This window comes from Plecotus auritus (assembly GCF_963455305.1).
Source record: "Plecotus auritus genome assembly, chromosome: 5".
Lineage (NCBI taxonomy): Eukaryota > Metazoa > Chordata > Mammalia > Chiroptera > Vespertilionidae > Plecotus > Plecotus auritus.
In genome coordinates this window covers 13,707,609-13,722,756 of record NC_137776.1, presented here as the reverse complement: position 1 = coordinate 13,722,756, position 15,148 = coordinate 13,707,609, and the positions used below count along the sequence as shown (strand labels likewise).

Below are 15,148 nucleotides of genomic sequence, written 5' to 3'. Positions count from 1 at the left end.
ACGAATTCATGCACATTGAAAGGAAATTAATTAGAAGAAATATTTTAATATTGCTATTTGCCCTTTCTCTATAATAGAAGTGTCAACCAAATTCATGATTGATTACAATGACAGATCAAAACACATGCATACAATTGGCACCAGTGAGAGCTTTATATGTATCGTGCATGTGCGAGTCAACTTAGCCTTTTATAATATAGAATAAACTTGCTTAATCAGATCTGCTTTCTGATTTAGCTAAACTCTTTTCAGCCCTGTGAAGCACCCCAACTTCTGTTTCAGGTAATTGTCAGCAACACAGCAGTAAATATCAACACAAAGTAGATTATTATTGTAGATCACTCAGGGAGAACAAAGGGCAAAATATTTAACTGCAGCTGTGTTTGACTATATTCTGTACAGTGAGAAAACCTGAAGTCATTTTCAAGGTCCACCATTTCTTACGTCTTTTCAGTTGGGTCAAGTTTCTAAGCTTTCTAAATCTCCGTTTTCTGGCTAATGTAAAGAAAATAGAATTCCATCGAGTCTCCTATCTACCTACTCCAGGACTTCTGTGAGGATCAAATGAGATGAGGCACGAGAAAACGCTTCACAGACATTTGGTTAAAGTGTGAAATGTTTCCACCTGGCTATAAAGCAAGTCGTGTTCCTGGGCTGAAGAAACTGCAAGAAGGCTAGTTGCTAGGGAGAGGAAGCTGGGTGTTGCTACCTGACGTCATTACTCGTCATTACTTAGTATATTAGCCTTTTATATATAAAATAATGCGGCCTTTAACAATTTGGCCTGTGTTGACCTTCATCTTTTTATTCCAGCTGACCCTTATTTACATAACACACTCTGCCTCTTCTAATATATAAAGTTCCCTATGTGCATGCTCTTCTGCCCATTTGATTAATTTCTACTTGTTCTTTAGGTCATAATACAGAGTCCCTCAAAATCTTTCTTTGACCCCCCAGATCTGACTTCAGTGCCCCTCTATTATGCTCCTTAACATCTTTGACTTACCCTTATCATAGCATATCACCATTATTATTCCAAAATATAAGCTGCATCCTCTAGAAGGCAGAAGACTCTGTATTCTGTTCTATTCTCTTTGTGTTATTTATATTTCTAAAAAATTCTGTATACTTCCTCCCATCTCCTCTTAGTAAACAAAATAAATTAGATGAATATATCTTAAGGATCGGGTCATTTGTTTGAAAACAGTCAAGTCAATGCTTAAGTGACAGCTTTAAAATTTATCAGAGCAACCCTTTGGCCAGCACTCCTCAAACATGCTCACTGACTACAAGTGACTGAGGATAGCAGGGGGGCGGAGGCCTTGAAAATGGATGGTCATTGAGTATCAACTCTCTGCCTAGCTCATGTATAATAAAGGAGAAGGTTGTCTACATTTGTCACCCCTGGAAGCTGACAACTTAGGCAGACATAAGTCTAGCATAGTCCCAAGAGCAGGGCTTTCAGAAGTTGGAAAAAAATTAATGAGAACATCAAGTTTGTAAAAGGGAGAATGGAGCAAAGTAGAGTTAATGGTATATCAGTTACTATTAGCACTTATCTGGTCATAGAGATTCTTTCATTAAGAGATTTCTCATTATTGTTTAAAAGTCACTTAAAAACTGATGGTAATATGTTCTAAGGGGAAAAAAATCTGATTTCTTTGTTCAATTGATGAATTTTAACTCTCTATGGGAATGACATTTATCATTGGGATTCCCAAACTGAAATGAGATCGCTTTGGCTCTGTTTGTAGAAACAAAAAAACACATCTCCAAGTAATTTGTATTCATTCTTCAAGGCCCTACAGACAGCCTCACTAAACTGTGAGTCAGAAGTGACAGCAAAAAAGCCTCACTTCAAAAAAACTAAAGTAAAATTAAGCGAAAAAAAATCACTGGAGATAGAGATTGGGACAAACACCAACAGAGGTATGAGCTGTGTATGACAAGACTGTGGCTCAATGAAATGCACAATCTCTGAAATCAAGAAATGAGATTTCAGTTTCCTGCACTGCCCCAATAGCACAAGATATGTTCACATCCAGCGGTTCACACCTGGCTGTGAAACTTTCCTGTTAACACTGTGCTGATCCTTCATCATTCTTAAATTCGAAACACACTTTTTTCAGTGATCACAAAAAACTAAGAATGTATGTCCCCGACTTGCTTTACTTAAGTGATATTAGAAGCTATTCACACTGAAATATTTTTGTCTCAGCTCTAAAAGAGGGTCTATGTAATAAGGATAGCCTCCCACAGGGAGTTAGTAAGTATATTTGAACAGAATGCTATATGGCATTAATCTCTAACTTTTACATTATTAAAGGGAAGTGGGGAAAAAAAGGAGAGAAGTCATCTAGAGGTAATCTGTTTGTGCTGGAGCCCATGGAATGACTCCCGCAAGTCACTTGAGATTCCTTTCTCCCTTGCCTTTAAGGCATTGTTTCTCAGGATCCTTTTACAACTAGCAGAGACTTTTAAAAGGACTTTTTGCCAATAAGAAGTTGTCCTCTAGAAAATGTTCTGAAAGGGATAAACTTGACTGACATATTCCACTGGCCATTTGCCCCATTCTCCTTGGAAAGTGGAAATGAAGCCTGGAGTTGCAATAGCCATCTCAGAATCATGATGCAACATGAGGAAAAGGCCTAAACACTGGGGAAAGCAGAGGAGAAAAATTAAAAGAAGCCACTTTATGAGGCCAGGGTCACTAAATACTTTAAAGGATAAGACAAATATATCAATTGAGTATTCTATTGTTTACATCCAAACGGGATCTGCATTGACATGTTGTTATTGACAATTCTCCTGGGGCTAGTCTATTCTGTGGACAACTATTGAGCCTAACTCCAAACCATATGGACATTCAGGTGACATGGTAGGAAGAAAGTGTTAGTTCTAATGACCAGTTTAGAGACATCTAATAAGCTATAGTTTTTAACAAGCAATTGACAAAAGAGGTGAGTAATAACTGTTCTTCACTTATGTACATGATATGATTGATGTAAGGGAATCGGTGCTAGTTTTTTTGCCTTTTGTCCCCTCACTTTCCTTTTGTTTCTAATGATTGAAATACACCAACAGGAGTTTGGGCTCCAATTAGGTAACCATTAACATGTATCCATGGAACAGATAGAATCTAATAGGTTCCTATACCCATAAATTTAAGGCTCAATAGCTAGATATAATCACTAACTTTTCTAAATAGTTATAGTTAGTTCAATAACCTTATTAATATGTAGCCCAATAATATGTAACATAGTCTGATAGTTTAAAGTATAATAGCCTTCTTAAATAGTTACAGTCAAAATTTATTGAACTAGGTACTGGGATAATTTTATTTAATCCACAAGCAATTAATAGGAAATAGGATGCACTGCTGTCCCTATTTTGCAGTGAGAAAATGGAAACTTTGAAAAATTAATACATTTGAACCAAGATTCTAAAAAGACCAAGCCTCAGGTCTTCCCCAAATTGAATGTATATGCAATTTCATGATTTTTACAATATATTCTGTATATATCTCTATTCTAATAGAACACATTATACTGTAATTATTTTTGTACTAGAGGCCCAGTGCACAAATTCATGCACGGGTGGAGTCCGGCCAGCCCAGCCCCAATCAGGGAGGATAGGGGCTGGGCCTGTCGGGAGGAGGAGATGGTAGGAGGTTGGCCGGCAGGCCCACCCCCATCGGGGCCCAATCAGGGCCAGGCTGGCTGGGGCAAGGGGCTGTGGGTGATTGGCCAGTGGGCCCCACCCCCGATTGGGGTTTGGGGGCCAATTGGGAGTGGGGCTGGCCATGGGGAAGGGCTGTGGGTGGTGGGCCAGCTGGCCCCACCCCTGAATGGTGTGGGGGGTGCCGATCGGGGGCCAGCAGCCTGGGGGAGGGGCCATGGGTGGTTTGCGGGCTGGCCCTGCCCCTGATTGGGGTGAGGGGGTGGCAATCTGGAGTGGGGCCCAGTGGGGGGAGGGGCTGCAGAAGATTGACTGGCCTACCATGCCCCCTATTGGGGAGAGGGGGCATTCAGGGGCGGGGCTGGCTAGCGTGAGAGGCTGCAGGCTGATCAGGGTGGTGGGGGCCCATTGATGGTGTGGCCAGCTGCGGGGAGGGGCTGTACGAGGTTGGCCAGTCAGACCCGCCCCCTATTGAGGTTGGGGGCAATGAGGGGTGGGCCCTGCTCTTGATGAGGTGGAACAGTCCACAAGGTTGGCAGCCGGCCCTACCCCCTGATCGGCTGGTTCGCTGGCCACAGTGGGCCTCATAGCGACCAGTCGTTATGGTTGTTATGGCTGTTATGACTGTTATGGTCACTGGCTTTTTATATATATAGATGAAACAGTTTCAGCTCTTAGACTAAGTTCCCTGAGGGTAAAGATAGTTTCGAAAATTCTTTGCATGACCTAAGAAATATAGCAGATGCTCGATAAAAGCTTCCTACAAACATTGGTGAATATCTTGTGGGAATTCAAGGCTGCTTAACTGTAGTACCGAGGAGCTGTGTGCCATTTGCCACTTTAGTTTAATAGTTGCTGTGTATCAGTCAATAAGTATTTAGTAAGCATATACTAAGTGCCTAAAATCACACTGGATCACAGAAAGCCTTATTTTGCATAATTAAGTCTAAATGGGCACATTATTTATGAATATGTAGAAGAGAAAAAAATTATCAATAGGATTCCCAAGAACAAGTAATACCCTTTCTTGTCTAGATTAGTGGAGTGCTAAATCAGGAGATACTTGCAAACAAGGTATACCTTAATATCAGTAAGGTATTTGACTAAGTCCCTAATGTTCATGGATGAAATGGAGAATGCACACTAGATCACAGTAGACTGGATTAATAGCTAACAGAACATCCCAAAGAATGTTGATTAATGAAGATCTTGAACAATGAGTTGTGGGGATTACACTTGACTTTGATCCAACGATCTTTTCAATGACATGAATGAGTCCACAATGATTAAATATAAGGATGGCATAAAGTTAGGAAGGATAGCTAATATATTGGAGGTCAAAAATAAATACTTTAAAGTATTTTATTGGCTACAACAATGGGCTAAATCTAATAAGCAAATATTTAACTTAAATAAAGAGAATATCTTACAGTTAAAAAAAATCATTGTACAAATGATTGGATTTTGCACAATATATTGAAGGATCTGGCTTGATAACAACTCAAGTGAAAACAAAATATATAAAAATTAAGGCAACTGATATAAAAGTTAAGTCCATTTTAATGAGTTTAAAGGATTAAGGCCAAAAGATGCAAGAGTCCTGTTGATTGCTGTGCCTTTTTTTTTCTGACCATAACTGAGATGGTGCCATCTCTCCATACCATGTTCAACAGACAACAATCATAAATTCCATAAACTTAGTAGTGTTGAGTGTTTTCAGAATGTGGTTACCAAGAGTGCTACAGGCTCGATTATAATATGTGACTAAGACAACTAGAAGAATTTATTTTGAAGAAATTATTATATTTCTCAAGGTTATGTACATGTTTTCTTTTTCTTCCTTATAAGGCCAGCTCTGAGCACAGAGCCTGGCATGTGTTTAAAGTTCAATAAATGTTTGTTAATGAAGAGGTCACAGCAGTCAATTCAGATATCTGAAGAGCTACCAATGAGGCTCACATCCTGTGTCCAAGTAGATCAATCTAGGACCTCTGGTGAATGTTACATAGAGGCAGCATTTGGGTGGAGACAAGTGGGCATTTGTATAACAATTAGAGTGATTTGAAAGAGAAAAAGGGTGCCTCATGAATTCTTATCACTGGAATGTATGGGTCAAGTGACATCCTGTGAGGGATTTTGTGGAGAAATGCCTCTGCTAAGATTCTGTCAAATCATTAATTAATTAAATATTTATTGAATATAGATTGTTCTGTAAGGAGATAATGGTGATCAAAAGCAGGCAAGGTCTCTGCTCCCAGGGGGCCTGGAGACGAGACCAGTGGTTTCCAAAATGGGCTGTGTGCATCCCAGGTGAAGGGAGGAAGAAAATATTAGAGTTACTACTTACTAATTTACTTTTTCATTCTTTTATTAATTTCTATATTTTCTATCCTATATAATAAAAGGCTAATATGCAAACCAACTGAATGGTGGAAAGACCAGAGGAACAACTGGTCGCTATGACATGCACTGACCACCAGGGGCAGACGATCAATGCAGGAGCTGCCCCCTCATGGTCAGTGTGTTCCCACAGGGGAAGCGCCTCTCAGTCAGAAGCCAGGCTCAGAGCTGGCGAGTGCAGCAGCGGTGGTGGGAGCCCCATGGAGAGCAGGGCCTAAGCTCTCAATCGGACATCCCCTAAGGGCTCCCAGACTGCGAGAGGGTACAGGCCAGGCTGAGGGAGCCCCCTATCCCCGAGTGCATGAATTTCGTGCACCGGGCTTCTAGTAAGTTTTATAATACATATGATACATTGCATATCATTTAGAATCAAATACATATATTTTGGGGAGTTAACACCCAAAAACATTTTAACTGATACACTGTGCAATCAACCAAGATGCTAAATAATCATGTGAACAAATGCAAATTGCAACCACATCAAGTACCACAGCTTCTATTCCCCTTTGTGGGACTAATCTGAACTCATTCAAACATAAAGCTTTAAGGTTCATACACTGTAGAAGCCCTTGAACTGCTGCCGCTGCCATGGAGACTAACATATTATAAACCCTAAACAGTTGTCAGGCTTTTGGGACGGGACTTAGCCCATACTATGTTCATATCATGGAAGGATTAGCACTGTGAGAATCCAGGCCTATGATTCTGTTATAGTAATAAGGATTTTTTTTTTTAACTACCATCATTTACAGATGAATTCTTTATAAGCCAAGCTTTGCTTAGAAGAGCTGAAAGTTCAGGGCCTACCCTTGAGAAGCAGAGATAAGAGGCAGATGTTGCCTCTATTAGGAAGCCACTATGGGACACACTCATATGATATATTCCTGTGATATAAAGATACATGGACAATAGAGGTTTGTTTCATATAGTGGCACAAACACATGCAAAAAAATTGGAATATGACTTCCTCTGGACTGGAACCTTATCTTAGTTATCTTTGTATCTTCCCTAGAGCTTACTAAAGTAGCTAGAACACAGTAGGTGCCAATCAAATATTTACTGAAAGAATGAAAGACTGAACAGATGACAAATGAATGATGTGCTTCTAGTTGTACATATAGTAGGTTTAGAACTCATAGTTCTCAATTATGGACACTGTTAGAGATGACCCTGCAGCAACTATCTTCTTAGACTCACCTGGTCCAAGGCATATCAGTAAAGTTCATAATGTCATTGATGAAGGACAGTAATAATAACAACAATAATGATAATACCTAACATTATGATTGCTTATTATGTGCCAACACAAAAACTGATTCCTTTAAAACTTAAAGAACAAGGAGTAGAGCAATCTTTAAATATAATTAAAGATAAGGGCAGAATAAAGTAATTCTGAGTATAAAGAATCACACTTTGATCTCTTATCCAAAAATATGGCACCTGTCTGAAACTCCACTGAAAGAACTTTAGATCTTTGATTAACCAGTTAACTGCCATGTCTATAGGCGCTTATGGTGTACAAATGGTTAATACAAAGAGGTCAGAGTCAAAGGAAAGACTATTGCTTGTACGTACACATGTCTGGGCTGGGCAGTAAATTGCATATTTTTTTTCTGACATCATTTTATTGCGGCTCCAGTTATGATTATCCTAAGAAATTTCTTTCCTGATCAAATCTACATGGGTGCAAATTAGCCTCAGGCTAGTGTCTCCTAGTGTTCCAAAGAATAACCTCAAGATCTGGGGCGGGGGGAGGGAGGGGAAATAAGCATTAGGTGACAACAATTTGGGGAGTGATAAGTGCTGAGTGTTCCGTGCTCCTCTTAGAGACTTACATTGCACATGAGTATATTAGAGATAAAAAGACAACAGGAAGGAAACTTGTTCAGTATTATTTAATCCAGACTTCTCCATAGCTCTTGACAAGTAAACAATTTTTCAACAGAATGCTTCACATGTATTTTCTTGGAATTAGGATGAAGGACTACTGGCTTTGGAAGTTCCTAAAAAGAGCTCTGTGCTGGGATTCTAGCAGTGGACACATGGAAAGGGGATTACTATGAAGGCCTATCTGATTTGGAGAAAGTAAGGTTTACTATGGTCTGGGCCAGAAAAGACTCATGCTTGGTATTGTTATTTATATGACAAAAATGCAACCCTATATAAAGACTTGGGAGAAAAAGACTGACTTTTAATCAGTTGTTTGAATGAACAGTTTAGTTATTATGGCGGTCTCACACAGTCATAGAAATTTATATTTTCATTTTATCCCAAAGAGAAACTTGACCATCTTTCTTTAATACTATCAACCTGGAAGCTTGACAGTAAGGATTAAAAATTGCTCCTTCCTTCCCACTTGGTTATTGGAAAGGCTCTGAAAGGTAATCAGTCTTGTGAAGCTACACTTTACAGTCTGCATAAAATTGCCATGATTTCCCTACCTCTCCCCAACCTAATTGAAAGTGCATAATATCACCCAGCTGGGGAAATGTAAACGGTAAACATATGCAATATATCATGCTCCCACACAAAAGCTAGTTACTAATAGGGTCTGGGTGGTTGTCAGACCAAAAGGGACCTGGAAAACAAGTCTTTTTTTCCATCTGGAATGAGAGCTCTTTGTGCCTGCCACCCTTCCCCCTTCACCTCCTCCTCCAGACTTCAAGCTGCAGCTAGATTAAACCAAGGTCAGTCAACTCATTCCTTGCCTGTGTAATTCTAAGGGTCACCTAACAATGTATATTGACTAACACTCTCTTATATCAGCCTTTCAAGAGATGAAGCATTTTGCTTCTGGCAGGAGGTGGAGTTGGAATCATCTTGTTTCCTACCTACTTCAATTGTATGACGGATGGTCCTATTATCTCTTGCCTTAGCTGCTATACCTAAAGATCCTTGGCCTTGTCACCTCTTATCTTTTTCTACTTCATCAAACTTCTATTGCCAAGATGTTCTCCTTTCCTACTGTTGATCATCCATGAATATCTGTACAGAATCACATGAGTATAAAATCTCAATCTTACTTTTCAAATTCCTCTGCACCTCTGCAGTGATCTATGATGCCACCTCAATTATGCCTACTTATAAGTCACCATTCTCACCTAAGACTCCTCATCTCTTTTAAATAAGACTTTCACAGTAGGGTTTTTAGCTGAAAGTTTTCACCATATTCCTTAAAAAATCAATCCCTGTTGTATCATGAACTCAACTTCTACTACTCATTCATGTCATCTTATAATTGGCTATTGTTTTATTTTTGATAGCCAATACCTTACAGGTAGGTCAAAGCATAGCACTTGTCAAGGGTACTGTGTCATTTCAGTTTTAATAGATTGAAGGATGTATTTTTATATGCTTCAGAAGTAGAGATAATTTCAAACTTATTAAGTTAAAACTACATTCATCTTTCAATAAATTACATTACCTGTCAACTGGCACCGGTGGATGGTATGGCTTGTTGACCTTGGCATAGAGACCCTCTAAATGGTCTCTCTCTGGAGAGAGTGGACGGCCATCGCGAGGATAAACCAGTGGTCCAGCCCGAGGGGGAGACGGAGACCTATAGATATTTGCTGATGCACATGGTTCCCGGAAGTGGTTCACTCTGGCATAATTGGGATCCATTTCATCATCGTCCATATCATGCAGTGATCCAATTGTACCAGTAGCATAATCAACAAGACCTCTTGCCTGCTTTTCTCTTAGCTCCTGATGTTTTGCTCCAATCCTGAAAAATGCAGAACAGGTAACAGAGACATCTGTGAGTTTATATGCTAGTACAATGATAACACTCTTCTGACTCTATGCAAATTCCTCCTAGTTGGTCACTTAGCTGTCACTTACCTGTATACTGAAGACCACACCATAGAGAAATGCAAATAGCATAGTCCGTGGGATTAATTTTATATCTATGGCCTTTATTTGTTAAGGAGTCTGCTATTATAGCAATGCTGTAGGTACTTTGACATCTTGCCCACTGATGTCTGGGCTGATTGCAGAATCAGGCTAATTTTCATTAACATTCCTTTCCTATAAGTGGGATGTGCTCGTGGGAACAGTATATCTTTGATATGATACTATGGAAGCCGGCCTTGGAACAGGGATGCATGTTAAAGAGTCCATCACAATCTCATACTTTGTCTATGCTTTCACTATTTGGCACTCTATAGTTCCAGTGTATTCTTGTAAAAGTTGACTTGAATATGAAAAATAAATACAGAGGCTTTCTGGTTACTAAAAGCAGTGGGATCAGGTGTAATTTATCAGAGACTCTAAGTTTCTTGGTTACATAAATGGGGATCATTGTGTCACATTACATAGGAACTAGGGAGAGAGTAAAATAGTGAAGAAATTAATAGACTCCTGACAGAGATGAATTGGCACATATGAATGAATTAAACACTACTACTCACACAACTCCACAGTGCTAAAGCCTTAAATGATATTACTGCTGATCAGTGTACTACGTAGACTATTGGGAATGGGAGCAGAACAGTATACTTAGGTGGATTCCAAACCCATCAGAATTTTGAGCATTTGACATTTAATCTGGAATGTGTTAGATCAGCTCTCTTAAATTCCCAGTTAGGTGTTAAAATGGAAAGGTCACTGTGTATCTTACAGGACAATGGTGATCTGATGGTATCAGGAGGCTTTCAGCACTAATGAGGGAATGTAACTTTACACATCCCTGGGCAAGCAAGGTGTATTGTGTACAGGATGAGAGAAGTAAGGTGATGAAAGAAAGACTCTTAAGAAAGGATGGTGACAAATCTGGAGTCCGGGGCTCAGAGAATATGAGAGGGCTGTGGGCTAGAAGCAAAAGATCTATATTTGCCTGGAGATATATATCGAAGGCTTAGATGAATGAAAACAAAAAACTGAACTCAATATATTCTCTTCAAATAAAAACAGCTGTTTTGCACATTGCATCTAGTTTTATTTTATTAAACATCAAACTCTTTGTAAAAATCTTTAAAAGCCATGATATTTCAAGGTACTTTTTCTTTAGGCAGAATGGCATTTTTTTTTTTTTTTTTAGTAGAGAGGAGGAAAAGAGAAAAAGATATGAAGAAGGGATAGGATAAAAAACCCGCATCTATCCTCAAGTCACAACAGAAGAAAATAAATGTCAGGATACTTTACTGCATCTCTCTTTGGACTAGGTCAAATCATGTACTCTACACTGCATATAAATAATTAGGAGAATTCATATTTTTGCAAAGGGGAGTTAGAATCTCCAAGGGATTTTGAATGAAGATGAAAGGAAGATTACTCAGCAGGGTACCTGTTAAGAGGCCCTGCCTATCCTCTTTCAATGCATGTTAGCCCTAGATTCATGGATGTTTGTTTTGAATAATTTTTTGATAAAGGAGATAACCTGCTCCATTCTGCAACAAAACAATCTTCCCAGGGACAGTGCCAACTGGATTATCAGAGAATGCTTGCTGCACTAAGACGATAGGGAGGGATTTCCATTGCAAATAGAGTGCAGGACATCAATAAAGTTAGGGGGTGGGGTTCTGAGTGGTTACCATCCCTCCTAAGTGGGATGCCTTCAAGAGGAGTCATTCAGCAGAAAGATGAACATCTCATGGCTGCCGTGTGGGGCTCCACTTGTGCATTAAAACACCACGCTTGATTTTTAAATATCACAGGAACAGAACACCAGTATCTGTGTTCCTTATTTTATCACTTCTCTTTCTTTGAGGTTTGCTCATTAATATGAGCATGCAGAGATTCTTGGGTGAAAAGTACTCAAGTGACATTTGATAAAGCAGTCAGGGTAAGTAAACACCTAAACTGCTGCCTCTCACAACAATTTCAAAACTACAACTAAAAGACAAAACGTCTATCACCCAGAACCACGGGAAAGCTGGCTGAGTGGAAGTTCTACAACTAGAAGGAAAGAGAAAAGAGCACTGAGACATGCACAAGTGCTGAAAAGCTGAGGTATAGAGGCATGTGATCCGGGCTGGCAGCGGGGGGGGGGGGGGGGGGGGGAGTGGTTGCTTTTTTCAACCCGAAGGGAGACAAGCCCCCAATTACTCTGAAATCCAGTTTCTGGGGAGACGCGGGGGACCCAAACTCCTATGGGGAGAAGCTGGACTGTCTGCCATCGGGTCGGAAAGTGAGAGTGGCTTGTTTGCAGAGCTGCACGCAGGAATAATTGTTTACTGCGCTGGGGCTCGGGGCGCGAGGCGCGGGTACGCGGTCAGAGACATAGAGCCGGCTATCTGTCAGCCATCATGGTTTGCCATGCCTTAGCCTAGTGATGCCCTGAGAACCCGCCCCGCACAACCTACAAACCCACCCAAGCTCCAAGCAGCGGCTTAGCATATGAATGGCCTGCCCTATCGCAGCTTAACCTAGCAAACTTGCAGTCTGGGTCAGACAGCTCCAAAACCTCCAAACCCCAAGCAAAGAGGAGAAAACTGTAGTTCTCGCTGTAGCTCCTGCTGGGTGGCCTCAGACAGTAGCTGACCTGTATCCCATTGGAGATCCAGAAGCCAGTGTACCTAATAGTCAGTGTGAGACACCAGATTTCAACTCCTCACATCCATAAGTGACACATTCAAGAGGCAGACTCAGTGAGCACCAAAGCCCCACTGAAACAAGTCCTGCACCATAAGCGTGTCTCCAGCGCAGCAGTTCTTCCATTATAGACACAGCGGGTCCTCACAGCCAATTGGCCTGGAGGTCAATTCCTCCCAGTGTACCAACAGCAATCAAGGCTTAACTACACCAAGACTTTGCACTCAGCCTACTAAGTGGTGTACCAAGAGCATCCACCTCAGGTGATTGGGGAAGCTGAGCTACTGGCCCCTATAGGTCACCTACCACACAAAGCCACTCCATCAACACAGGGAAGCAACCAAAATGCGGAGACAAAGAAACATGTCACGAATGAAAGAAATGGAGGAAAGCAAACTACTGGACGACATAGAGTTCAGAACCACATTTATAAGGTTACTCAAGAAGCTTCTAAAAACCTCTGAGGAACATAGTGAGACCTTTATGGATCTTAATGAGAATGCCAAAAAAATGGAAAAGGACCAGTCAGAAATTAAGCATACACTGTCTAAAATAAAGAATTTACAGAAACTCAACTGTAGATCAACATACCCCAAGAATCAAACCAAAGATCTGAAATATGAGGACACAAAAAACACCCAACCAGAAAAACAAAAAGAAAAAGAATCCAAAAATATGAAGATAGTGTAAGGAGCCTCTGGGACAACTTTAAGCATAACAACATCTGAATTTTTGGGGTGCCAGAAGAAGAGAGAGAGCAAAATATTGAAAACCTATTAGAAGAAATAATGACAGAAAACTTTCCCTACCTGCTGAAAGAAATAGACTTACAAGTTCAGGAAGCGCACAGAACCCCATACAAGAGGAATCCAAAGAGGACCACACCAAGACACATCATAATTAAAATGCCAAGGGCAAAAGACAAAGAGAGAATCTTGAAAGCAGCAAGAGAAAAACGGTTAGTTACCTACTAACTATTGTCAGCTGATTTCTCGGCAGAAACTATGCAGGCCAGAAGGGAGTGGCAAGAAATATTCAAAGTGATGAACAGCAAGAACCTACAACCAAGGTTACTCTACCCAGCAAAGCTATCATTCAGAGTTGAAGGTCAGATAAAGATCTTCACAGAAAAGAAAAAGCTAAAGGAGTTCATCACCACCAAACCAGGATTACATGAAATGCTGAAGGGTATTCTTTAAGAAGAGGAAGAAGAAGAAAAAGGTAAAGATAAAAATTATGAACAACAAAATGACATCAAATACATACCTACCAACAAGTGAAGCAAAAAATCAAGTGAGTAAAAAAATCTGAAGAACAGAATGGACTGGTGAATATAATAGAATCAGGGACATAGAAAGGGAGTGGACTGACAGTTCTCAGGGGGAAGGGGCTGTGAGGGGTGCTGGAAGAGATTGGACAAAAATCTTACACCTATGGATGAAGACAGTGGTGGGGGGTAAGGGCATGGGGTGGGGTGGGGAATCAGGTGGAGGGGAGCTATGGGGGAAAAGAAAAGAGGAACGCCTGTAATAATCTGAACAATAAAGATTTATTAAAAAAAAAAGAAAAGTACTCAAGCAATATTTTATCTTGTACTTTCTAAAACAAAACCAAATTTCTCCTTGATCCTCTCCGTACCACTAAGTGTTGCAGTAACTAATTTCATATTAATCGCTCAGTACGTGAAACAGAAATTTCTCTGAACCATCATTATTATGCCACATATGAAGGTCTATCCAGCAGGCAGAGGACAAGGCAATGTTTGCAAAGGGGAGTATGGACCTCCTGCCCCAATTCAGTGTAAGAATTCTAATTATTTATAGTCATTTCCCCTTGGAGGTCTCCTTATCACTGGAAAGTCAAGCTGTTAAAATATCTATTATTCAAAATAGTCCTGGATAATGTAGCCTTTTTATTGGGTGGTACCACCAGTTTCCCCATTCTCCCCAGTACTCTACCTTTAAATTGTTTAAATCTCCTTTTCCCCCTATAAAAACACTGCTCCTTTTTTTCATTACACCTCTTGGATATCCTCTTCTGATTCCATTTCTTTACTCGCAGTCTAGTGTTTAGGTTTTATATTGCCTACATCTTCGTTGTACAGGATGGTGATCATTAACCATATGATGCTATATAAATTTAAATGGTAACTAATTACCATTAAATAAAATTTAAAACTCAGTTTCTTGATTTCACAAACCACATTTCAAGTGTTGGCTGAAAAAGGTGGTGGGATTAAGCAAAAAAAGAAAAAAAATCTCACAGACACAGATAATATGGTGATTACCAGAGGAGAGAGGGAAAGGGAGGCAGGAGAGGGTAGAGGGGGATAAATGGTGATGGAAAGAGATGACTTTGAATGGTGAACACACAATACAATATACAGACAATGTATTATAGAATTGTACACTTGAAAACTATATAATCTTATTAACCACTATCACCCCAATAAACTCAATAAACATTTTAAGAAAAGAAATAGAATAAAAAGAAAAGAACAGGCAAATGAGAGAAAATATTTGCAAAATGACCCAAT

The 15,148-nt window shown here is 40.0% G+C and overlaps 1 protein-coding gene across 1 annotated transcript in view; it reads right to left on the bottom strand.

Annotated features, from left to right (window-relative positions):
* Window positions 1–15,148, bottom strand: part of PARD3B (par-3 family cell polarity regulator beta) — a 925,380-nt gene that overhangs the window by 149,286 nt on the left and 760,946 nt on the right. The window contains exon 20 of the mRNA XM_080668084.1: window positions 9,503–9,805. Within this exon, the coding sequence (XP_080524210.1) occupies window positions 9,503–9,805 (303 nt within the window). The remainder of the gene's footprint in view (window positions 1–9,502; window positions 9,806–15,148) is intronic.